We start from the raw sequence: 26,239 nt of genomic DNA, 5'->3' as shown, positions 1-26,239 counted from the left end.
CTCTACTCAACAGATTTCTTGTTCTTTTTTCTTAAAATAACCATGCTCCCATTTCTGAGGCAGGAACTAAATTTCAAACAATTAATGTAATCTCCATTGCATAAAAATAACCGTGGGGTGGGGAGAGAGGGGAACATTTGTATAAGCTATTCCTGCCAACTATGCAACAGAGACACATTCGGTTCCATGTGGAACCTTTTCTCAGCAGAAAACACCCAATCTTCTTTTAGGCTTGAACTGCCCAGAATAGCAACCCACAACTCCTGTCTGATATTCCTTTAACATAAATTAAGTCAGTTCTCAAAATAATTCAAATGTGGTACTTTTTCAATAAACATGGTGGTGGTGGTGGGAAGGGACGGGGTTGGAATCTGGGCTTTGTGTCAGAAAAGCAAGAAAAATGAATCAGGTTAAGGATGCCCAGCATATTTTTGTTTTAATTCTTGAAGACCTGTGTTTTCTTAACTTTTTCAAACAAGATTTAACTTAGTTTGCATGTACTACATTTCCCTCCCTCTGCTCCGCAGGCCCTCGATATCCTACTGTTTGTTGTCCAATCCGTGTTAATTTTAGCACTTGCCGTTGTTCTCTGTAATGGAAAATTCTACCATTATCCATGTTATCTCCTTTCCCAGATTTCCCCCCAGTCGCAGGACATGAAGTAACGAGACAGAGTGGTTTGACCAGCTCATAGACACTTTCCCATGAACTCATAATGTGTAACATTATAACCAATGAGTATTCAAAGGTAAGAAGCTAATACATACATTTTCATTTTAGGAAAAATACGATAATTTAAACAATACAGTTTTTAATATATGGCAATAATCAAATTAATGCTGCAACATTTTTACGAGAATGTAATCAGATTAAATGTGAAGCAAGGGTATAAATTAGCTAGAAGGTGGAATGGAGTTTTTTAAGCAAAATTCAAACACCTTAGGAAGAAAAGTACACCATTCATTTGGTATCTTGAAAGAAGTCCAATACAGCTAACAATAAAGAACAAGAGGAAAGTAATAACAATTATTATTTTAATAGCCAGTACTTCCTGAACATTTACTCAATTAAAAAAATGCATTTTAATAATGCATTTATGCCCTTACAACACCCCACAAGGTTAAGTACTAACATCACCTTCATTTGACATATAGGGACAGGACAAATGGCCATCGGTCCAAATGAAATCAAATGAGGAGGTGAATGAAGTAGGCAGGTGCCAGATGATGCAGGGACTTGAGGGTCACCTTAGGAATTAGTCTTTATGGTAAGGTACCATAAGTTTTCAGCGAGGTATCCGATTTGAATTTATAAAGATCATTTCCGTTTCTGTGCGGGAAAATACAGTTACAGTTAACACTTCTGAATTGTTTTCTAAAGGTCAGGCACTATGTTAAGGTCCTTTGCAAATATTAACTCATTTAATCCACAGCTACTCTGTAAGATAGGTATTATTATTGCTCCCATTTTACAGATGCAGAAACAGGCACAAAAGGACAAGTGACTTGTCCAAAGTTACGCAACTTGTAAGTGACAGAGCCAGATTCCAACCCAGGCAAACTGACTCTACCACCCACACTGGCCACTTTGTTATACTGCAACCAAATGCGTTGATTTGGATTAGGATGGTAAAAATGGCCATAACAACACATTGAGGGATTTGATCAGATATTTAGGAAACATGGTGATGCACTAGGATAGTAAAAGAATAAGTTGGAAGAGTCATGGATGAAACTAGGGCTTATGTAAGGCTACCCAAAAGAATAAAAGAGTTGCACTGTTTACTGGGAGATCATGAGTTTAGAAGGTATTAGATAAGGAGATGAAGACTTCCAATGTAAATTGAGTTTGTGGAGCTTCTGAGACAACTAATGGTGGGTAGTCACATATGCAAGTCTGAAGAGGAGAGACGCTAGGACTCCAGAGAACCCTAAGAAAGGAAGACATCCCTGCTTATTACTTTCTATCATACCATATTTCATATTATTCCTTCATAGTTATCACACAAAAAATGAAAGGATGAGCTTTAAAGAGAGGATAATCAAAGTTAAAAGTTGAAAAACTTAGCCTGGTTGGTGTGGCTCAATGGTTGAGCATGGACCTATGAACCAGGGGGTCATGGTTCAATTCCCAGTCAGGGCACATGTGCGGGTTTCCAGTAGGGCTTGGTTCCTAGTAGGGGGCGTGCAGGAGGCAGCCAGCCAATTATTCTCTCTCATCATTGATGTTTCTCTCTCTCTCCCTCTCCCTTCCTCTCTGAAATCAATAAAAAAATTTTTTTTGTTAAAGTTGGAAAAATTAAACAAGCTCACTTAAATTTTCATGGATTCTTTTGAATCACATTAAAAGTCAGGGGAGAAAGGGGCAAACAGAAGTGTATGTGCATGAGGAAAACAATGCCTGAAATGAAAACCCTGAGTTCTAACAGCAAAAAGAGACAAATAACGTGGATAGGGGACCCCGGCTGTGAATATGGTCTCCTGGGGGAAAAGAAACAGTGGTTGGACCGGTCACTTGTGCATGCATGGGTCTCGCCTTGGTTTACTGATAGCACCAAAAACTTGGCTCAGGATAATTTTTCTAAATTATGATTAAGACACACAATTCCCATTTAGTTAAGTGAAATTTTGTGAACTCCATAAATAATAATTCCATAAGCCCTTAGAATTATAAGTGGGTTTGTAATGATTGGATTGGGTTTTAAAAAGAATCCATCTGATGGAAAGCATTAAGGCAAGAAATTTATTTATAGCTGTACTCTAGCCATTTCTGGCTCCAACCTGAAAATTCCAATTAAGAGTGAAGAAAATGTGAGGCATAGTAATCCATATGATTAAATGCGTTTTGAAAACTGGGCTAATTGTATACATCTTTCAGCATTGTTTGAATGAAAAGAAACAAGGGATATCAAGTTCAAGCACAGTGCCTGACACCCGACAGAAACGGCAGCTCTTCCTCAAAGTGATAATCTGCAATATTTTAACTGCTGTCTGGATTTAATGAATTTATACTGTCATACTGAGATAGCAATTTCATATACATGTAAAAACTATTTAGACTAAATAATATGGTGTGCTAATATTAAAGAATTGGCCAAAGAGTCATTCTCATCACTTAGGAAGAAAAAAAAGGCAGAATAAGTAGCCGTATGTACTTTTCAGATATACGAAAGCTCATAGAAAGAATACCTAGTAAATGTTCCTCATTTTATAGATGGGGAAACTGAAGCCCCCAAAGGGCTAGGTTGTCCAAGGTTCTATCCTGGGCTGATGGCAGAACCTATAGAACAGGGACACTTGATTTCAGAGATTCCTTCTCTCTAATTAAATTGAGAATTCAAATGTACTATATTGGTTAACAAGAATTTGGAAAGCAAATAGAGGGTACTTTATTTCTTATAATGTTAAAACTGCTCAGATTAATCTTCTGAAAGAATCTGTTGGCGAACGTGATGCTTCTCCTCTTAGCTTCTTGACACTGGATATTCCTATTCAAATAAATACGACTCAAGAAAATCTCACAGTTGAGCAATGAAACAAATTTTAAAATGTAATTCTTCAAACAAATCTTTTATGGGTATAATCTGAGGAAATTAGAAGTTGTAAATGGTGCAGAAGGGTTTAGAGAAAGTATAAAGATGTACTAGTAGAGGGGGAGGAGAGGAAGAAAAAGAGGGTGGGGGGAAGAAAAATGAAACAATCATTGCTAATACATGACACAGTCTACTGCAAAGCGGGAAATTATGGAAAAAGCCTGGGAAGTATAAAGAACAGCAGAAAAAGCCAAGGCAGAAACAAACATACATTATACATAGGTGAATAAAAAGGAGTTATGTCTACAAGAAACAATGAATGGGAAAACAGTCTAGCAGTTCCTTAAAATGTTGAACTACCATTGAGTAGGCAAATCCACTCCTAGGTATATACCTGAAAGAAATGAAAACATATGTCTATCCCCAAACTTCTAAACCATTGTTCACAGCAGCATTATTCATAAAAAGCAAATGAAAACAACCCAAATGTTCATTATTTTTTTAATATTTTTTCTTTATTGATTAAAGTATTACATATGTGTACTTATCGCCACATTGTCCCCCAACCCCCCCACTCATGCCCTCACCCCCCTGTTGTCTGTGTCCATTGGTTAGACTTATATGCAAGCATACAAATCCTTTGGTTGATCTCTCCCCCTTACCCCCACCCTCCCCTACCTTCCCGCTGAGGTTTGACAGTCTGATCGATGCTTCTCTTGTCTCTGGATCTGTTTTTGTTCATCAGTTTATGTTGTTCATTATATTCCACAAATGAGTGAGATCATGTGATATTTATCTTTCTCTGACTGGCTTATTTCTCTTAGCATAATGCTCTCCAGTTCCATCCATGCTGTTGCAAATGGTAAGAATTCCTTCTTTTTTACCACAGCATAGCATTCCATTGTGTAGATGTACCACTGTTTTTTAATCCACTCATCTGCTGATGGGCACTTAGGCTGTTTCCAAATCTTAGCTATGGTGAATTGTGCTGCTATGAACATAGGGGTGCATATATCCTTTCTGATTGGTGTTTCTAGTTTCTTGGGATATATTCCTAGAAGTGGGATCACTGGGTCAAATAGGAGTTCCATTTTTAGTTTTTTGAGGAATCTCCATACTGTTCTCCACAGTGGCTCTACCAGTCTGCATTCCCACCAGCAGTGCAAGAGGGTTCCTTTTTCTCCACATTCGCAACAGCACTTGTTTGTTGATGATAGCCATTCTAACAGGTGTGAGATGATACCGCATTATTGTTTTGATTTGCATCTCTCGGATGATTAGTGACTTTGAGCATGTTTTCATATGTCTCTCTCTTGGCCTTCCTTATGTCTTCTTTTGATAAACAACTTTGGCATTCATACAATGGAATGTTATCCAGCCATAAAAAGGGATGAAGTACTAATGTATGCTGTCACATGGATGAACCTTAAAAATTATGTCAAGAAGCCAGTCACAGCCAAAACCGGTTTGGCTCAGTGGATAGAGCATCGGCCTGCGGACTGAAAGGTACCAGGTTCGATTCCGGTCAAGGGCACGTAACTTGGTTGCGGGCACATCCCCAGTGGGGGGTGTGCAGGAGGCAGCTGATCGATGTTTCTCTCTCATCGATGTTTCTTACTCTCTATCCCTCTTCCTTCCTCTCTGTAAAAAATCAATAAAATATATTTTTTTTAAAAAAAGCCAGTCACAAAAGACCATATATTATATGATTTCATTTATGTGAAATGTTCATAATAGGAGAATTGATAGACAGATTTTAATGTAAGGTAAAGGAGAAATGGAAAGGTTGTGGGGCGATAGCTCAAGGAAACATTAGTAAAATTGATGTTTAAAATTTTCTAAACACTGTGGCAAACACTGCTTTCTTCAATTATATGTTTGATATGGTAAAATTCCCATTGCATTAGAGACTGGCATAACTATAGTTATGACTAATTCATTTTTGTATGTCCTGCGGCACTTAATTTGATGCTTTATACACAATAGGCACTCAGTAAATATTTGATGAATGAAACTAGCCATCATAGCCAGAACTCAAGGCTCTATAATTATGTAACATAACCAAGGCCAAATTTTAGCCATTAACAAAAGGCAGAATATTATTCCACATCTGAAATATTTTAATGGATCTTAAGTGAATGTTTTAATTTAGTTAACAACTAAAATATATACAAGCGGGGAGAAACCAAGATGGCGGCATAGGTAAACACCTGAACTGCTGCCTCACACAACAATCTCAAAACTACAACTAAAAGACAAAATGGACATCATCCAGAACCACAGGATGGCTGGCTGACTGGAAATTCTACAACTAGGAGGAAAGAGAAAAGCACACTGAGACTCACAGGAGGTACGGAAGTAAAGGCAGAGGTACAGAGGCGCGTGCACAGAGTGGGCTGGCAACTGAGTACGCGGCTGGCTTTCACAATCGGGAGGGAGACAAAAGCTCCCGACTGCTCTGAACTCCAGTTCAGGGCGAGACTCTGGGGACCCATACTCATACGGGGAGAAACTGGACTGTCTGGCAGCGGGCGGAACTGGAGAGCATCTTCTTTCTCAGAGGTGCTTGCAGCGATTACCGTGGGACACTGAGACCCAGGGGCATCTTAGGGCAGGGCTGACGGGAAGCCATTGCTGTTTGCTCCTGCCCCATGAAGCCATTACTGTTTGTTCTGCCCTGAGACTCCACCCCATCCAAGCTGAGTGCAGAGGCTTTTGCATATGAATGGCCTGGTCCTTTGAAATCTAAACTTACCTAACAAACTGCAGCTGAGTCAGAGAGACCCAGAACATCCAAAAGAAGGCCCAAGGCCCCACAGTAGCCTGCAATGCTTCACAGAGCTGGGCCTCATCTGGGTGCCTCCAAAACCCAAACAAAGACGAGGAATCTGAAGATCTCTCCTTAGCTCCTGCTGGGTGGCATCAGGCAGAGGCTAAATTAGCACCTCCTTGGAGATCCAAGAGCCAGTGTATCCAGGGGTCAGAATGGGACCATCCAGATTACAACTCCTCAGATCCATAAGGGAGACACTCAGGGGGCAGACTCAGTGAGCACCAAAGCCCCACTGAAGAAAGTCTTGCCTCATAAGGGTGTCTCCAGCACAGAAGTTCTCCCAGTGTAGACACAGCTGATACTCACAGCCAATTGGCCTGGAGGTCAATTCCTCCCAGTGATACCAACAACAATCAAGGCTTAACTACAACAAGACTGTGCACACAGCCCACAAAGGGGTGCACCAAGAGTGTCCACCTCAGGTAACTGGGGAGGCTGAGCCACTGGGCCCTATAGGACACCTAGCACACAAAGCCACTCCATCAACTCAGGGAAGCAGCCAAAAATGTGGAGACAAAGAAACAGGTCACAAATGAAAGAAATGGAGGAAAGCAAATGACTGGATATAGAGTTCAAAACCACGGTTATAAGGTTTTTCAAGAATTTCCTAGAAAAGGCTGATAAATTTAGCGAGACCCTTAAGGATATGAAAAAGGACCAACTAGAAATTAAACATACAATAACTGAAATAAAAAATAATATACAGAGATCCAACAGCAGACTAGAGGATCACAAGAATCAAGTCAAAGATTTGAAATACAAAGAAGCAAAAAACACCCAACCGGAAAAGCAAAAAGAATCCAAAAATATGAAGATAGTATAAGGAGTCCTGGGACAACTTCAAGCGTACCAACATCCGAATTATGGGGGTGACAGAGAAGAGAGAGAGCGAGATATTGAAAGCTTATTTGAAGAAATAATGACCAAAAACTTCCCCCACCTGGTGAAAGAAATGGACTTACAAGTCCAGGAAGCGCACAGAACCCCAAACAAAAGGAATCCAAAGAGGACCACACCAAGACACATCATAATTAAAATGCCAAGAGCAAAAGACAAAGAGAGAATATTAAAAGCAGCAAGAGAAAAACAGTTAATTACCTACAAGGGAGCAGCCATACGACTGTCAGCTGATTTCTCAATAGAAACTATGCAGGCCAGAAGGGAGTGGCAAAAAATATTCAAAGTGATGAACAGCAAGAACCTACAACCAAGATTACTCTACCCAGCAAAGTTATCATTCAGAATTGAAGGGCAGATAAAGAGCTTCACAGATAAGAAAAAGCTAAAGGAGTTCATCACTGCCAAGTCAGTATTATACAAAATGCTGAAAGGTATTCTTTAAGAAGAGGAAGAAGAAGAAAAAGGTAAAGATAAAAATTATGAACAACAAATACATACCTATCAACAAGTGAATCTAAAAATCAAGTGAATAAAATATCTGAGGAACAGAATAAACTGGTGAATATAATAGAATCAGGGGCATAGAAAGGGAGTGGACTGACAATTCTTGGGGGGAAAGGGGTGTGCGGAAGAGACTGGACAAAAATCCTACACCTATGGTTGAGGACAGTGGGGGCAGGGGTAAGGGCAGAGGGTGGGGTGGGAACCGGGTAGAGGGGAGCTATGGGGGGAAAAAAGTGGAACAATTGTAATAATCTGAACAATAAAGATTTATAAAATATTTGTGTGTGTGTATACACACACACACACACACACACACACACACAAGCATCATTCCATAATCTAATATGAAAATAAAAAGACATATCAGAAAGTTAAGGACATTTTGAGAAATGCTAAGAAAATGTGACTTTATTCATAATATGTATACCACAAAACAGACATTTTACATTATTTTGCTAACTTCAAAATTTACATTCTGCTGTTTTACAATTAAATTTTTCATGACAGATGCTGAATGCTGACAATATCAATAGGTAGCCCAGCTACATGATACAATTGTTTTTAGCATTTAAATTTAAAAGACTGACTCAGTGTTTAAAAAATAAATTAATTAATAAAAGAGAAACACTATTAGGAGAAAAATGAAAGTACATTCACCACATAATAATAAAAAAAAATCACTCCCTCAAAACCTGAAAACAACCTGAGCATTATTTCACTTAACTTACCTAGAAGCATGTAATACCAATGTACAAATAAAGTAAAACCTATAGCCTGGAATGATACAGTGGCTATTACTAATTAGCTCCTAGTTGATAATATAAATAAAGATGAATGGAATAGAAAATTAAAAAAAACTTGTCTTTAGCTTAATTGTTGGTGCAGAATGTACGGCAGGGACTGGCTGCCTGGTAGCTGCTTTAGCTTTGCTGGCTTGGCTTGCTCGAACAGCAGTTTCCAAACGTACTTTCAACTCGGGAGCCGCTCCCATTACTGTCTTGAAAGCATGTGGATACAGAGGTCCAATATGCATTAAATTCTGGAGTGCAAACTCATGCAGATCTTTGGAGGCTGTGTTTGCTGAAGCAAAAGCATTTTCATCCAGCAGGTAAGAAATCAAAGTGGGAACTAAAAGAGCAAGTAACTGGACTCCTGCAATGAACAAAGTTAGTCTGAAGATAATCACGAATCTGAAAATTACAGTAAACTTCATTTTTAAAACTGGGCATTGTAGTCTGAATCATAATAAAATATAAGTAAACATGCAAAATCTACTTCAGACCTCAATAATAACTCATACTTAATATTAATATTTACTAAATGCCCAAGTTATGCCAGGACTGGAAACCAGGCCTGTTAAGACTGTACATTTTACATATATAGTTACCTTTCACCTTTAGTTTATCTTTAGTAAATATTGACCATTTACCTTTGGGTTTTGCATAACATTAGCCTTAGATTTAGTTTTACTGTTGCAATGGTCTGTGTCTAATATCAAATAAGTTTTATATATATATATATATATATATATATATATATATATATATACACACACACACACACACACACAGATGATCTTCATTTTAGACTAGTGGCTTTTATAAGAAAATACTTACTGTTCTGTTCTTCCCCAAGAGCAACCAATGTTTCAAGAACTTTGATTCCTTCTTGAACAGCTAAAAGTTCTGTGTTACTGGCTGGTCTGTTTCTTTCAACAGCTTTTAGCTTTTCAACTACTATTGGAGCTAATGAATGGATGTAGGGAGTTGAAAGGGCACGATTGGAATGCTGGAAGACTGAGAGGAGAAGCTGGTAACATTTGGCTTGAACCTATATAAGAAAATCATTGTATTACTTAACATGTGTGATAGTTCTTATTTACTGTACAATCACTGCATCTTTTTTTTTTTTTTAATCCTCACCCGAGGACACTTTTTATTTTTTATTTTTTTAGAGAAAGAGAGGGAAGAAGAGAGAAAGAGAGTGAAACATCAATGTGAGAGGGAAACATCAATCGGTTGCCTCTCGTACTTGCCCTGACCAGGGAATCAAACCCACAACCTATGGGATGATGGTCCAACCAACTGGGCCACCTGGCTAGGGCACATTGCATCTTAATATATATTGAAAAGATGTGACACTGCAGAATGAAAATAGAAAGGCAGGACAAATTAATGCCATTTTCTACTTATAGAAATGAAGTAGAATAATGAAACTTCTAATATGCTAACTAAATAAAAGTAACTGAAAAATTAATCAAATAAATATTACTTATAGTCTAATTGCCAAATTACCATGCTTATATAATTTGTATATTTCCATTGTTTGGAAGAAGCCAGAAATCAGAAATTTTAATTTCTGCCTTTAATTCTTCTTTAATTTACAATTGTCCCTCCTACATTAACCTATTTAACAGGAAGGCTAATAACTGAATGACGTCAAACAAAGCTATAAAAATATATTGCTCAGACACCTCAAATCCATTTGAATTCCCTGGAAATGACTGCTTATGCCAATTTAAGTTTCTAGGCCTGGAAAGTAAGGTCTCAATGGCTCCATTTTAGATTAGAAAGACTTTAGATTAATTTAAAAAAAAGAAAAAGGAAGAAAGGAAGGTCCATTAACATCTGGGACAAACAGTGGAATCAAACCGTTTCAGCACTTTGCTCAATGAGAAGTTGCCAAACCTTGCTGGAAATAAATACCCGGGGGATGTTTTAAGAATACAGATCTCTGATTCAGGAACACAGCAGTAAGGCTAGGATCATGTTACTAAACTGATTTTTTTGGATGTGCAGCAGGTTTGAGAAACATTAGTTTAGACTTCGACATTGTGAAACAATAAAAAATTTATTTTCTGGAAAAACTAAAGTTTCCAATTGGTTCATTAAAACATGTAATAAAATAAATTTATCTTTTAATGCCCTTGATATCGTTAAGTAAACAGTGAAAAATATAATCATAGATTCATGTAAAGTTTCTACCAATATAAGCCAGGGTTAACCAAATATTTTAAATATTGGAGAATTTTTTGCATATGTAAATAAATATATATATAAGTCCCTCCTAGTGTCTGAACCTACTGATCTTTTTGAGTTTTTCTATTTAAAAGCCATAGAGCAAATACTTAGGTTTTCATTTGCTAGATCATACATTTTAATGAATCAACCTGAACTTTTCCTGATGAAGTGGAAAATTTACCTCTATGCTTGTTTTTCTTAAATTTATTTTTATTGTTGAAAGTATTACAGATGTCCCCTTTTTTATTGTTTTTTATTCCCATTGACCCCTACACCCTCTATGCTTGTTTTAAGTACAACTTACCCATGGGTCACATGAGTTTAATGCGTTTTTGAACCTGTTCATGCAGCCATTCTGTAATGACTGGACTCCTATTATTTCACTACTAGCAGACCACAGGAAGAGCGCTATTGCTGTGAGCATGCTTACTTCATCAGGCATAGGCATGGAATCCTCTGAAATAGATGAATAATGAATATAGAAAAATATGAAAAGAAAGCAATGTGCTGTTTCTCAAATGCTTTGGAATTTCCATCTTGAACAATAACCTCTCTCCCCCCAACAACAGTGTGTGCCTCAATTCTAATACAGTTCAGAAATAACTTTATGAGTACAACTCATCTATTATCGAGGAAATAGTGGATATTTTATTAGAAGCTCTATATTTAAGTCCTTTTTCCTTGTTTTTCTGGATGATACAATAGTGATTGAAAAAAACTGAGGCATAAATCCTAAGAAGAACTCTTATAGGGAAAGCTTATTTAAATATGAAAGATAATATGAAAATATAAAATTATTTAAAAGTCATTTAACTTTTTTTGAGTTTAGATTAATCAAACATTTCCAAACCTCTCCCCTTCCGACAAAGTAAGTGATTCTGGTAAGATATTCTGAGCAATTTAAAAATCCAGAGTAGACTTTTCTTAGTGGTATTACATTCCTATAAGTTCTACATATCCATAAACAAAAAAATCTTGCACACAGTACTCTTAGAATTTTAAAGAATTTCTTGCTATTTCAATAATTTATTCAGAAATAAATATAACTTAATAAAAATATAGTAAGTAATTAAAAGTACAGGAAATATGTCCTGTTATTCTAAAGAACAATACTACTAAACATATAAAATAAGAAGCTTAAACTATTTTGTGATCACCATTTCTTCCACAGCTGATCTTATCAACATTCTATATATGTGAATTTGCGTTAATTGGGCAACTGCTAATATGCAACCATAATCTGTACTTTATCAGAATTATAAACATATACATTTGATATGCTAACATTATCTCATAATGAGGGTACAATAGTTGAGAAGTCCACTAACTTAATATAAAGAAAAAAAGGGATGTAAAATTCAAAGGATTCAGCCAATATACAATAACCTTAGCAATACATATTAAGAACCTGAGAACTCTACAGATGGAATATTACTCTAGATGAAATGAGAAAAATCTATAATTCAGAGTTTAGAACACTGCAAGCAATTTTTTAAAAAAATATATTTTATTGTTTTTTTACAGAGAGGAAGGGAGAGGGACAGAGAGTTAGAAACATCCATGAGAGAGAAACATCGACCAGCTGCCTCCTGCACACCCTCTACTGGGGATGTGCCCGCAACCAAGGTACATGCCCTTGACTGGAATTGTACCTGGGACCCTTTAGTCCGCAGGCCGATGCTCTATCCACTGAGCCAAACCAGTTAGGGCGCAAGCAATTTTATTTTTATCAGCAAGGTATCATTTTATTTTTAAATTGTGACTACAGTAACAGGGACAATACAAGATGAGCCTGCTACATCTTTGACCCAGAAAGTAAGGAAGTGCTTAGGAAATAATAAGGTCATGTCAAACCTCCCAATACAGATTTAAGTTCTAAGACAAGGACATTTAGAGTCAATATCTAGAAAAGGGTACGAAAGTTCTTATCTGAAAGATGTGACTAAAACACCTCTCTGAGCTGATTCAGTGTTACACAGCACTTTCTCACAAGCGCATTCAATTAATTAATTATAAGAAAACAGGCAGGCTATAGATTAAAATTTTTACAAGTCTGATTAGGTTACCTGGTTGTGAATATTCCAGGATGCATGCAAGAGTGCTACGAATGAGCGCTGTCCACTGTTTTTGAGTGTCCTCAGTTTTGGCCATTGAAAGCGTCACGATATTTTTAATCCCTTGAAGAGCTGCACTAACTGGTGGAGGAACCTGATTATCTGCAGACTTTATTGCTGTGTCTTTCAATATTCTTGCAATTAAAAACAGAATTGTGGGCAGGATTGTCATACATCCTGAAATAAAAACAAGCAGGTTACTTTATCACCATTTCAGTTCCCATATTACAGTTGTTTCAATTTTTTATACTTTTTACAATTGATTGTAGTTCAATATTACTTCTTTTCCTTGTTTTTATTCAAAATTTATTGGTTACTATTACTATAGTTCAGTGTTTCAAAAGAAAACAATAAAAGTAGGCGCTCTCCGTCCAGAAAGCACATCTGTGCCTTTCCTTTTCCCTCCCCGCTCCTACCCCCACCTCCCAGGCACCTTAACATTCGCTTTCTCACTCCCAAGCTCCAAGGGCCCTTCCTTTACCTCTATATCTTGTTTCTTAAGCCCATTTCTTCTAGGAATTACTTCTTCTACCTCTGTAATTTACCCAATAAATATTCTCTGATCTTACTAAAGGAAGGAAGAAAGGAAAGGAGGGAGGGAGGGAGAGCAGGAGGGAGAGGGAGGGAGGGAGGGAGGAAAGGCCCAAATTATTTCAAAGAAGACAGAATTATATTTTCCTTCATTTTCCAACTAGCCTTGTTTTTATTACTTCCAATATTTTATCTATTTAGTATGCCATGCCCTTCATAATGAAAATGAGAAAGGAAGACAGAAAAACACTAATATATACATACTTTCAGAAATATTTTAAAAAACTGTTGAATCTTGTAGCAATTCTAAGACGTGCAATCAATCTTCATTGTACTAAAGTCAACCTAACCAAGCCAGGTAAATGATAAACAGACTATATGGGTAAGCAAAAAAGAAATGACAGAATCCTGGAATTTGCAGCTAAAAGAGCTTCAAGGTCATGAATTCAACCTCCCACTTAGTGGAAAATTCTCGTCACCACTCTCCCATTCTGTCATCTGCCTGCAACGCCCTGTAAAGCTCTAATGATGGAGAAGCCGTTACTTTCACACCTGTGGGCTTTTGTTAAGCTGGAGTTCACCTTTGTGTCTCCTGATACGATTTCTACTTTCTAAACAGAGGGAAGTCTGCTTTTCCACTCAGCAGTTCTTTAGGTATCTGCAGATAGCTACTAACTTTAGCTACAGTTTCTTTAGTTACTTCTTACACTTGGTTGTCACTCTATGTCAGTGTTGCTCAAGGGTGGCAACCAGATCAGAAACTAAAAAGGTCAGTAATTTCAACTTGTGTCTATCTGCTAATATTCAATGTCCTCCCTCAAGGTGTGGTTCTATCTCTTTGTTGAAGTTTGTCTGAAATATATCTGAAAATAGCATCTTGGGTTTTAAGTTTTTTAAAATCCTTATAGGCTCCTAAAGATAAACAAACCCTTAAAAAAACCCTTCTCCTTTTACACTTGAGATTTAAGAGGAAAATAAGTCATAATAGACTTAAAGTCAAAAGCAAGCTTATCTCTGTCTACCGTAATATAGCGCATTTTCAAATGGTGATCAATACTATACCAGCAGGTGAACAAAGGGATGGTAAGTCAGAGAGTATGGTAACTATGGCTGCCACCAAACGTGCACTTTCTTCTGACAGTCGAGTCTTAGAGGCTGTGTGACTTGGGGAGTCTGACATCTTGGTACTGAGATGTGGCATGTGCCGTACTAAAATGAACATCAGCAGCTCCATCGTTGCAAACACAAGAGATTTTCCAGGAATAAGACCACCGCTGTCACCTCCTTCTCCCAGCACAGGACAGCACTCTTTTTCCATGTCATCTTCATCTTGGGTGAAAGAAACTTTGGTGAAATTTCCAGCCAACAACCCCACACAAAACAAATAGTAGATGAGACAATGCAATAAATATATTTGAGAAATTATTTCAAAAGAATTTATAAATGAATGTCTAACTGATATAACATGCCTTTCTCAGAATAATTCTTATTGGAATTCTGTTCATTGAAATCTCCTTTTAAGTAAAGGACAATCCATTTTTTACTTAAAAAATTTTATTAGGTACTTTTATTAGAAATATATTTCATAATACGAGTAACACATATATTAAATTCAACCCTATGAAGCTGACAATTTTGGAGGTGAAAAATAGTTGACTATCAGAAATTTCATTTGGTTCTTTTTAATGAAAGCAAAGTCAATTGCAAAGCTTCTCAATGTATGATGAACATTTTTTATTAAAAAATCTTCCTGGCGCCCTGGCCAGGTGGCTCAGTTGGTTGGAGCACTGTCCTGTATACCAAAAGGTTGTGGGTTCGATTCCTAGTCAGGGCACATATCCAGGTTGTGGGTTCAATCCCTGGTCAGGGTGCATACATGAGGCAACTGAAGGATGTTTTTCTCTCATATTGAAGTTTCTTTCTCTCTTTTTATTTCTAAAATCAATAAAAATACACATCCTTGGGTGAGGATAAAAAAAAGAACAAAACCCCACAAAACTTTTAAATGTTTTAAAAATTAGAGTGCAATCTACGTCAAAATTAGTGTAATTTCCAGTGCTTACTTAGAGTGTTTCTTTTTTCTTGCAAGTAATCCTGAGCAGCTCTTACTATCTGTTGTACAACTCCAGTAACCAGCAGCTGGACTGATGGTGGATTGCAGGTCAGTAAGAGGCGGTGCAAAACACTCAGCAACTCAACACCAATCAGCTATTATAAATTAATACAGATACATTTAATTAATTTTAATTTCAAAGGATAAATGTATATTATTGTAATCTAAGAAAATATACATGTAAAAATAAAGAAATATGACAGCTAAAATGAACATATAGGACTCTGTAATAAAAACATTATCACAATTTTGAGAAATGGTTACATTCTATGCCAACGTATTTTCAGTCAATAAACTACTTCGTTATTTATATGTTTAAATAATTTTTATATTAAAAAATGATCACTCTCCCATTTCTTTCCTCTGCTTGAATGAAGCAGTATTGCTTGAGTCCAGTGACACTACAGTTTATGATTTTCAATCTAAACTGAGCCCCCAAGAGGTGTCTACCAGAGATTCTAGGCACTTCAGGTAGTCCCTCTCCATTTCATCTCAGCAGCTACTACAAATAACCACCACTCACTTTAAGCCCCTTACACCTTCCACATCAAACCCCTCCCATAACATGGATAAAGTTCTCTAAACATTTCATAAAGAAATTAGAAAAAGTCAATTATTAAACTGTTGAGATAAGTACTTGAACCAGTGCAAAAAAATTTGCATTAAATGAGAGATAAATCTTCCTCAAACATTTAAAAGTAGCATAATTCATTTAACAGTCTTATAAATTACTTCAGTCCTTTATCAGTAGAATCATAAACTGGTACTAAGGTCATCCCTTAAATTTTTAGTTTTATTTGTCTGTTGATGAATAAATCAAAGAAGTTATAGTAACTGTCTCTAGTCTAGTTGGGTCACCTCACATTCAGTATGGGATCTTAGATAAAGCCAAAGCCCTGAGTAATCTATATATATAAAAGGCTAAGTGACCAACCATCTGTCCATCCAACTGTCCGACTGGTACATATGATGTGCACTGGCAATCCAATATAATAAAAGGCTAATATGCAAATTGTCCCCTAAGGAGTTCGACTGACTGGGAGTTCGACCACTAGCTATGACATGTGCTGACCACCAGGGGGCGGCACGGAATGAAGGAGCAGGGGACAGCGTGGAATGAAGGAAAGCTCCGGCCGGCAGCCGGGGGAAGGCAGGCCCTGGCCGGCAGCCAGGGAAAGGAAGACCCCGGCCAGCAGCTGGCAGCCAGGGGAAGGAAGGCCCCGATCGGCCCTGATCGCCGGCCAGGGCTAGGGACCCTATCTGTGCACCAGGCCTCCAGTTTGAAAATAAACGTTGACTTGCGCATGCGCAATACATATAAAGCTCTCGGTGGTGCCAATCTAGACAGAGTAGGAATATTCCTACCTGAACCTGCTTTCAGACATGGACAGTTATATATGTTGCTTTCTCTCAAGTTCAAAGAGCATGTAACGTTAAAGTTAAAGTTGTAAATACTTTATCACAAGGAAAATTAGTCAAGCACTCTGAAAGTGTTTTTACTCTTAATGTGGTATATAGGGAGATATTAGAGTAAGTTTAATCAATTTATCAGTCATTGTTTATATCAATATTGTTTTTATATCATGTTTTTATATCATGTTGTTATTGTTTATTTATTAATCAATGTATATATTATTTTCATATGCATTTTACTAATTTTCTTTCATCTCTGACACTTCTATTATAGAGAAAGGGCGAATAGCAATATTAAAATATTTCTTCTAATTAATTTCCTTTCAATGTGCATGAATCCATGCACCGGGCCCCTAGTTACTAAATAACATTTCGTATGTGAGAAAATTATCTTAAGATAAATATGGTGAAAACAAAGCACACAATTAAAGATCTACTACAGAAATAGGCTGTACCTGATCTTCTGCAATATGGGTCCGGGCGTAAGGAGAATCTAGCAAAGTATGTAAGGCCTGTAGACATGCTGTAACATGTTCAGTAGGCTCCTCAGGCCTAGGGGAACAAAGGAACTGTATACTCACACCTGCAATGTACAAAATGAAAGCATTTGTCTATATAAAACACAGTTACTTTGACACCAATTTTTTTCTCTATATCTATTATTTCTAAAAATTACTCTAATATCTATATTATAAGAACCTAGTAGCCCTAACGTTGTAACAACCAAAGACCAGTCACCAGGAGGCTGCGTGCGTGGCAAGACACGCGCGGGTGGGCAGGGCTGTGTGCACAGCGAGGTGCGCGTGGGGAGGTGGGGACTTGACTCTGGGTCCCACAGCGCGGCGGGACTTGGGGGAGTCCAGTGGTGCCAGTGGGACTTGGGGGAGTCCTGTGGTGCTGGCGGGTCCCAGAGTCAAGTCCCGTGGTGCAGCAGGATCTGGGGCCCCGGGTCTCAAGCAATTTCCCGCAGGTCTGGGTTTCACACGATTTCGCGCTCTGGGTCATTTGTGTGTGTGTGTGTGTGTGTGTGTGTGTGTGTGTATATATATATATATATATATATATATTATTTCAGAGAGGATGGGAGAGGGATAGAAACATCAATGATGAGAGAGAATCGTTGATCGGCTGCCTCCTGCACACCCCACACGGGGATTGAGCCTACAAGCCGGGCATATGCCCTGACCAGGAATCGAACCATGACCTCCTGGTTCATAGGGCTACGCTCATCCACTGAGCCACACCGGTGGGCTTACAAATTACTTTTTAATATATACTTATTAATGCCTTAGAATTCAAAATGGTTTCCAAAATAAGCAACCAAACTAACACAGATTTGTAGCTTTGCCTAAATTAGGTTAATAATCAAATTGGAGGAGGGAATTCTAAGGTCATCAGATTGATTTAGAAAATATTCAATTTTTTTTGTTTCTAGGGCATTAAAAAATAATACATTAAGAATAACTTTATGAAAACTATAAAATTACTTTTCATTAAATGGTTTTCAAAAAATTTTTATACCTACAAAGTTTTTAAGAGGTACAATGGATATCATGGTTAACTGCTCTTAATTTGCATAAGGGCGAGGTCACTGTTTTGGAAGACTGTCATATTTTCATTTATGAGACCTACTGACAAATTCTATAATTTCACATTACCAATTGTGTTCCTTTTCCCTCCCAGAAAAATATAAGATGGCTAAGAGGTTCATTAGAATGTATGATATCAATAAAGAAATTCTAAATTAAGATTTATTCCAATTTACTTTAACTTTGCATTTTACTGTCCTCAAGAAATAATTTGTTAAGTGCCAAGTGAAAAAAATATGTTATTGGAAAAAAAGTTTATTTTGTTTCTTGAAAATTATTCAATATTGCTTGTCACTAAACAAGATGGCTAAAATTTTTAGAGTACTTTTTAACAATTAAATTTTTAGATTAAAAATTCAGCTAACAACTTAGAAAATGTCCTTAAAATCCTCCTTTCCTTCTCTGAACTGCTAGGTAAAACTTTTCATAGCTTTAAAATGAAAGATATAAAGGACTCCAGAACATCCCACACTAAAACAAGCCTCTTTGCCATATTAATTATTTTGAGCTGAAGGTACTTGAGAAATAGCAGGTGTAGAAAGAGCTCTCTGACCTCTAGTACTCCACAGCGGGTCATAGAAAGTCTAATGATAAAGGTGCCCTCCTTGTATCAGGAAAAGAACATTCTATCACCAGAGGGTGGGAGTCTATGTCAAAATAGACCTGTGTAAGCAAACCTACTAAAACAACCCTTATATTCCATTAGTTTCTCCCATATATTTCCTTGTCACTGTCCCACAATTTACTGCTCCTGGCCCAAAACCCTTTGATTTGTCACAGCTCCACAATTTATTGTTCTCTGTGTAAAATGGTAGACAAGATTTGGGGCCTAACAGCTACTTCAGTTCTTCATTTTCATTCTAAAGACTTCTGTGTACATGTAAAAATATCATATCACTTTGTATGCTTTTCTCCTGTTAACCTGTTTTATTGTGGGTTTAATTCTTGGACCAGCCACAGAACCTAAGAGGGTAGAAGGAAGTTTTTCCCCCTACAGATGAATTTTCAGAGTGATACATCTTGAAGTACATTAACATGATTCACCTACCTAAAATCAGATGCATCCTATCTTTGTTAATTTCTGGTAAAGACTTAGCACTAGGCGTTGCTCCTGATGCTTGGTTTAAATTGACGGACGCAGGACGTTTTTGTAAACCAGATATGGCAGCTGCTTCTGCTGACTCTGAACATGTAAATCCTGTGCTGTTTAACCAAAGGGCCACTGCATGGAGAATTGGGGCCCAGGAATTCCGGTAGTGAAGTCTAGCTGTATCAATGGTCTCAGGAGTATAAAATGCTCCACCTATGAAACAATCAAATCAATCAAAAACATGACTTGTATTCTAATTGTTCACTCATTTATGTACAACTAACTAAAAATACTCGTTACATACTGTCTTAATCCATTCAGACGACTGTAACAAAATACCACAGATAGGGTGGTGTATAATCAACAAACGCTTATTTCTCATAGTTCTGGAGGCTGGAAGTCCGAGACCAGGGTGCCAGCATGGTTCACTGAGGGCCCTCTTCCCGATTCATCTTTTTGCTGTGTTCTCACATGCTGGAAGGGGCTAAGGAGCATTGTGGAGGGTCTCTTCCTTTGAGGGGGTCTCTTTATATGGACACTAATCTTATTGATGAGGGCTCCACTCTCACGACATAAGCACCACCTCCTAATACCATTACAATGGAGGTTAGGTTTTAGCAAGGAATTCTGAGGAGACAAACATTCAGACCACAGCACATACAAAAGAGCATCCCTACCCTGTGGCCACAGGCTTCCTCTTCATTGTTGCCAGAGGCACATAAAACCCTTACCACCTTCTCTTTTTGTCACATCCAGGGAACCATGTTGCTTCTTTCTTTTTTCCTTTCTTCTGCCATTCTTCCCTGCAGCTGTTTTCAGTACCAAACTGAGGACTTCCTCGCCTGTCTTTGCACACGTACACTGACCAGCTCAGCAATACACTTCATCATGCTTTTGCATAATTACTTGTTATACACAGTTATTTAGAGTACCCTAACTCGTAGTTAGCACTTATAATAGTGAGAACATTTTTGCTTTGGCTACGAAATAAGTTTAATGCTCTATATGAATTCACAAATTCAATATGGAGAACATGCTCTAAGTGAGAGAATGCCAAGTTGAAGTTCACAGAAATTTAAGATGTTATTCTAACTGTTGTTTAGCCTCCACCAATTCCATTTTGTTTAATTACTACTTGGATCTCCATAAAAGCATAACTCTGAATGCAGTACTTACCATCTGGGGGGAGCTGGCTGGCAAATTCAGCTGGTAAAGTCAAAAGTGCATAGTCTTTTAATGCTGCTAACCACAGGCGGCTGAGTGTGGGCAGTTCAGGTTGTACAAGTGTTATTAAACTATCCGGTGGTAGTTCATCTATTGTACCATAATCATCATCATCATCATCAGTATTTTTAATTGCTCTTTTTGGTTTCGACTCTGCTTCCTTTTTAATATTCATAGCGACCACATATACCTAGTAAGATTGTATCAGGAGGAGAAACAAAGCATAATTTTTAAGAACTTTTGAAGTTATGATTACACAGTTAAATTATAAAAAAAATTGGATATAAATACTACAGAGTATACAACCTAATGATTTCCTGATAACCTCAAAAGAATAATTCTAGCTGCTCTGGATGCAATCTTTTTCATTGATCTGACTTCTGACTAGTATTCCACTCACAGCATATTCCTTAGTAGAATCCTCCGAATTTCTTCTGGCTTCTCTTGTTCTACTTTACAAAGCCCCCTTTTATGTGTTTTCTTTTCTTTTTTTTTACCATATGGCACAATTTCCTGTTTACTGCCTCCACTTTCACAGACTTATTAGATACAATCCAGCATTCAAAGAAAATGGCTGAGGGGAGAAGAGGTCAGAGAAGGGATTTCCATAAATATCCTTCTAACCAACCCCTTCTTACATATCCTTAAGTGATATTTAGCAATCCAGTCTTTACAAGAGATAGCTAAGCCAAGAATATAATTTACTAGTCACATATATTATTTGTATCCTTTCTCTCCACTTTTTAAAACAAAAAAGATGTATACTTGCAACTTCCTAAAACATAACTTTAAAGATTCCCCTTTGTTGAAGTTACTTTTGTTTCTTTTCTTTGTCTCTGTACATACATTTAGGGTTTGGAAACTGGCACATACAAAGCTGAATTACACATCAACGAAAAAAAGACAAAATGGGGGCGGGGGGGAGGTGAGAGCAAGAGTATAGAGTAAGAAAGAAAATTGTACCAGGTAAAAATCTTGAGAAAATTGATTTCCCCTACACGGTGTTATCTTCCTCAATGAGGAAGTCTATGTATGTGTATATACACTGTAAGCTTCCTGATGGATGGCAGGGCCTTATCTCTATTCCTACAAGGAACACACAGCTATGGTGCAGTCATTCTAAGTTCTAGACAAAAATTACAGGAAACAATGAATCTTCATTTTTGAGCAAAGCATTCTTTAACACAGCAATGATCTATACTAGTTACAGTCAGTCAGAAATACTAACCCTGAATATTTAGAAATAGAAGCCAATTAATTTTTGATGTAAGGACTTTGGATCTCAAGTTATAAATGTATCACATTCATATTTTCTAGTGGTTTTAAGTTGCTTATCCCATATTTATTATTATTTAGACATTTTACGAAAACTTCTCATAAGCACTGCAGTTTATTTAACCATTCACTCATCAAATCCTTACTAGGTACTTATTCTTGCCTCACATTTGCTATTGTGGTAGGACCTGAGGCAACAAAGACAAATAGTAGTACATGGTTTTAGCCTTCCATGAATTCGCAGACTAATATAATGATAGGGGAGTGAAAAAAAGTGCTGAAAGAAGGAATGTTTTTAAAACTTGTTTTTAATGATCTATCTTCCCCACTTTACTACACTCAGTGCCTAGGCACAGTGCCTGGCATCTAACAAACACTAGATGATTTGTGTAATGAATGAATGAAATTCAGGTACAGAATTGAGTCTGCTTTTTTATTTTACTTATACTTCTAATTTTTGTATTTTTCTTGTGTAATATCTAATTAGAAAAATAAGCCCCCCAAAATGTGTTTCTATTTACTTAATACCATCATCTCTGAGCAGGTCACATGTGCACAGAGACAACCAGCTATTAAAAAACAAAATGGGGGGGGGGGAAGAGCAATGGGGGAGTAAAGGGGACATATGTAATACTTTCAACAATAAAGATTTATAAAAAAACAAAAGAAAAACACACAAATATCCCCTGCAACCTGCAGCTTGGGTACCAATGAGTGGTGGCAAGTCTCCTAAAATTTAATCAAACAAAAAACTCTTGGCCTAAATTATTTTCTATTATTTGTATTTGTATATTTTCCCTGCCTCATGCCCCCATAGTGAGTACGGAGAGCCCTTTTTCAATATAGAAGTTTTTACAAAACTCATTAAAAATATAATTTTCAAAGATTTATGAGAGTTCTTTTGAGATATAAATGTTTATGTATTTTAGCGAGAAAGAACAAACACATTTGATATAAAGGTCAGTTTTAAAAAATAAAAAATCAGCCTGGCCTGCGTGGCTCAGTGGTTGAGTATCAACCTATGAACCAGAAAGTCACAGTTTGATTCCTGGTCAGGGCACATGTCCGGGTTGCTCGATCCCCAGTGTGGGCTGTGCAGGAGGCAGCTGATCAATGATTCTCTCTCACTGATGTTTCTATCTCTCTCTCACCCTTCCTTTCTGAAATCAATAAAAATGTATTTTAAAAAAATAAAAATAGATATATATATATTTTTTACCTATAAGAAAACAGACACATTTTCTCATACATGAAGAAACAGTTCAAAACAACAGGCACAGTTACCTCTGCCCAAGCTTTGAGAACAGCCAGTTTCTCCATGGTCGTGGCACTTTCTCGGTACAGCTGGCTGGAAGATCCTTTTCCAGCCTGAACTTTGTCCAGAGAAGAAACAAGCAGATTGTGTACTCGACGAAGATCATTGAGGTCACTGACAACTCCACTTCCAATCCATGTGCTACACACCTAGCCAAAAAAATTTTTTTAAATTTTTGTATAAAAATATTAACATTTAATATATAAGTAAATATTTTTTTTCCTTGAGGAAGAAACAAAAAAAAAACAATAAACAAAACAACAAAAAAACCCCAAAGCTATGCTTTAATATTAGTTTTGATAACCAAACAGCAAGTATGGAATTTACTGTGCAATGATGTCAATGTTTCCATTGTCTAACTGGACTAAAATTTTACCATTTTCCATCTAAATCAGGTAACTTGTGAACAATTCTTCAATTAAACATTTCTGTTTATTATAAGCAAAGGGTTATTCTGGGTGCTATGAGAAAGTTGTTTTTTTTTTTTTTTTTTTTTTTTTTTTTATGTAAAGGGGAAAAAATCTAGTCCCTGTCCTCAAGAAAGAAAACAGATTGAATAAACCCATGAGAAAATTTACGACTACAATACTACACTTAAAAATAAGGAAGAGATTAATTCTGGTAGGAAAAATGGGAATGTTTAGATATCAGGAAGGTTTGTGTGGATAGATATAGGGGAGTTATTACATGGGGAAAGAACTGAGAGTAGGAAAGTTAACTGAGATCAGAGTGTAGCACAATTTATATTCCATTAGTACTGAATGCAGCCGAAACCGGTTTGGCTCAGTGGCTAGAGCGTCGGCCTGCGGACTCAAGGGTCCCAGGTTCGATTCCGGTCAAGGGCATGTACCTGGGTTGCGGGCACATCCCCAGTGGGGGGTGTGCAGGAGGCAGCTGGTCGATGTTTCTCTCTCATTGATGTTTCTGACTCTCTATCCCTCTCCCTTCCTCTCTGTAAAAAATCAATAAAATACATATAAAAAAAAAAAGAACTGAATGCAGACTTGTTCTGTAGGTAACCATGCGTTTCCAGGGCTTCTGAGCAGGGGGATATTATTAGAACTGTGCTCCAGTGGAAAGCCTGCTCCAGTACTGATGCATAGGAAGGAATGTGTATAGACAGTAAGCAATGTGTTCAGTTAAGTGACTATTACAATACTATGAAACAGAGATGACAGGGATCAAACTGGGAATGGAACAAAAAGGGAGAGGCATCAGGGAAAGACTTGGAAGTAGAAACCACAGGGTTTGGAAACCCATTAAGTATTTTTAGGGGGTGGGGCACAAAGCCATGCAAAAAGGGTGAGGAATCAAAAATTGCAAATTTTGATTGCCAAAGCTGTTAATGGAAGGAAGGTGATACCACTGCTTAAGAGAGATAACACACGAAAATAGAAAAGTTTGGTGGAGATGAGAAGTTAGAGAGCATGATCTTGGTGGTGAACATTTTGACATGCTGAGTTCAAAGTACCAGTTAGAGACCAGGGAAAGACATTCAGCAGGTGACTGGAAACTTGGGCCTGGATTTCAGGAGCAAGGACAAAGGTAACTATGTTGACCTGGGAATGCTCCACACAAAGGTTATAACTAAAGCAATGTTACTAGGTGAATTTGTTCAAGAATTGATGTACTTAAAAAAAGGCCTTGCCCTGGCCGGGTAGCTCAGTTGATTGGAGCGTCATCCCATATACCAGTGGTCGGCAAACTCATTAGTCAACAGAGCCAAATATCAACAGTACAACGATTGAAATTTCTTTTGAGAGCCGAAAACTGACTTCTGCGCACGGGCCACGAAGTTTCAATCGCACTGTACGTGCATGCCCACACATGGTATTTTGTGGAAGAGCCACACTCAAGGGGCCAAAGAGCCGCATGTGGCTCGCGAGCCGCGGTTTGCCGACCACTGCCATATACCAAAAGGTTGCAGGTCTGATTCCTGGCCAGGGCACATACCTAGGTTTCAGGTTCAATTCCTGGTCAGGGCACATATGAGGGAGGCAACAGATCTATGTATCTCTCTCACACTGACATTTCTCTCTCTTCTCTCTCTCAAACATCAATCCTCAGGTGAGGATTTAAAAAAAGTCTAAGGCCCTAACTGGTTTGGCTCAGTGGATAGAGCATCGGCCTGTGGACTGAAAGGTCCCAGGTTCAATTCTGGTCAAGGGCATGTACCTTGGTTGCGGGCACATCCCCAGTAGGAGGTGTGCAGGAGGCAGCTGATAGATGTTTCTCTCTCATCCATGTTTCTAACTCTCTATCCCTCTCCCTTCCTCTCCGTAAAAAATTAATAAAAAGTATATTTTTAAAAAAGTCTAAGGGCAGACACAGGGAAAATAGTTATACTTAAGGGATAAATGGAATAAGAATAAACAATGAAAGAAACTGAAAGGCCAGAAATGCAAAAGGAAAACCAGGTGAGTGTGGTGATAACTGGAGCCAAAGAGGAAGGGTGGTCTGGTAGCGCCAGCTTTATTCAACAATTACAGGTCCTCACTTTCTTATCTGAAATCCTTGGGCCAAGACATGTTTCACAGTTCACAACATTTTGGTAAAAGGTAACAAGGGACATGAAGCTCATTAAGAAAGACAATAAGCAAGATGTGTGGCAGCACCTCATAATTAACATGGATACTTCTCGAGTGAAAGGTAGTGCGAGTCACACTGAAAGAGATTAACCAATACTCTAGTCTCACTCAGCTTCATGTCAGGGCCAAATGAGTACAGTAAGCTCAGGTTTTGCTACAAAATAAATTATGCAAAAGCTTTTGGCTTTCAGAGCATTT

The 26,239-nt window shown here is 37.6% G+C and overlaps 1 protein-coding gene across 3 annotated transcripts in view; it reads right to left on the bottom strand.

The window, feature by feature from the left end:
• Positions 1-8,142: 8,142 nt before the first annotated feature.
• Positions 8,143-26,239, bottom strand: part of HEATR5B (HEAT repeat containing 5B) — a 76,543-nt gene continuing 58,446 nt past the window's right edge. For 2 of the 3 annotated variants that reach the window (XM_080682930.1, XM_080682931.1), the window contains 10 exons: positions 23,423-23,602; positions 20,816-21,053; positions 19,598-19,852; positions 17,416-17,543; positions 15,498-15,642; positions 14,497-14,763; positions 12,856-13,080; positions 11,094-11,245; positions 9,386-9,599; positions 8,143-8,921 (listed from right to left, as the gene is read on the bottom strand). In XM_080682930.1, the coding sequence (XP_080539056.1) occupies positions 8,617-8,921; positions 9,386-9,599; positions 11,094-11,245; positions 12,856-13,080; positions 14,497-14,763; positions 15,498-15,642; positions 17,416-17,543; positions 19,598-19,852; positions 20,816-21,053; positions 23,423-23,602 (2,109 nt within the window). In that variant the 3' untranslated portion in view covers positions 8,143-8,616. The remainder of the gene's footprint in view (positions 8,922-9,385; positions 9,600-11,093; positions 11,246-12,855; positions 13,081-14,496; positions 14,764-15,497; positions 15,643-17,415; positions 17,544-19,597; positions 19,853-20,815; positions 21,054-23,422; positions 23,603-26,239) is intronic. The other variant, XR_013961348.1, reaches the window with a different exon arrangement.

The sequence above is a fragment of the Plecotus auritus genome, assembly GCF_963455305.1.
Source record: "Plecotus auritus genome assembly, chromosome: 8".
NCBI lineage: Eukaryota > Metazoa > Chordata > Mammalia > Chiroptera > Vespertilionidae > Plecotus > Plecotus auritus.
This window is presented reverse-complemented; position numbering and strand designations above follow the sequence as displayed.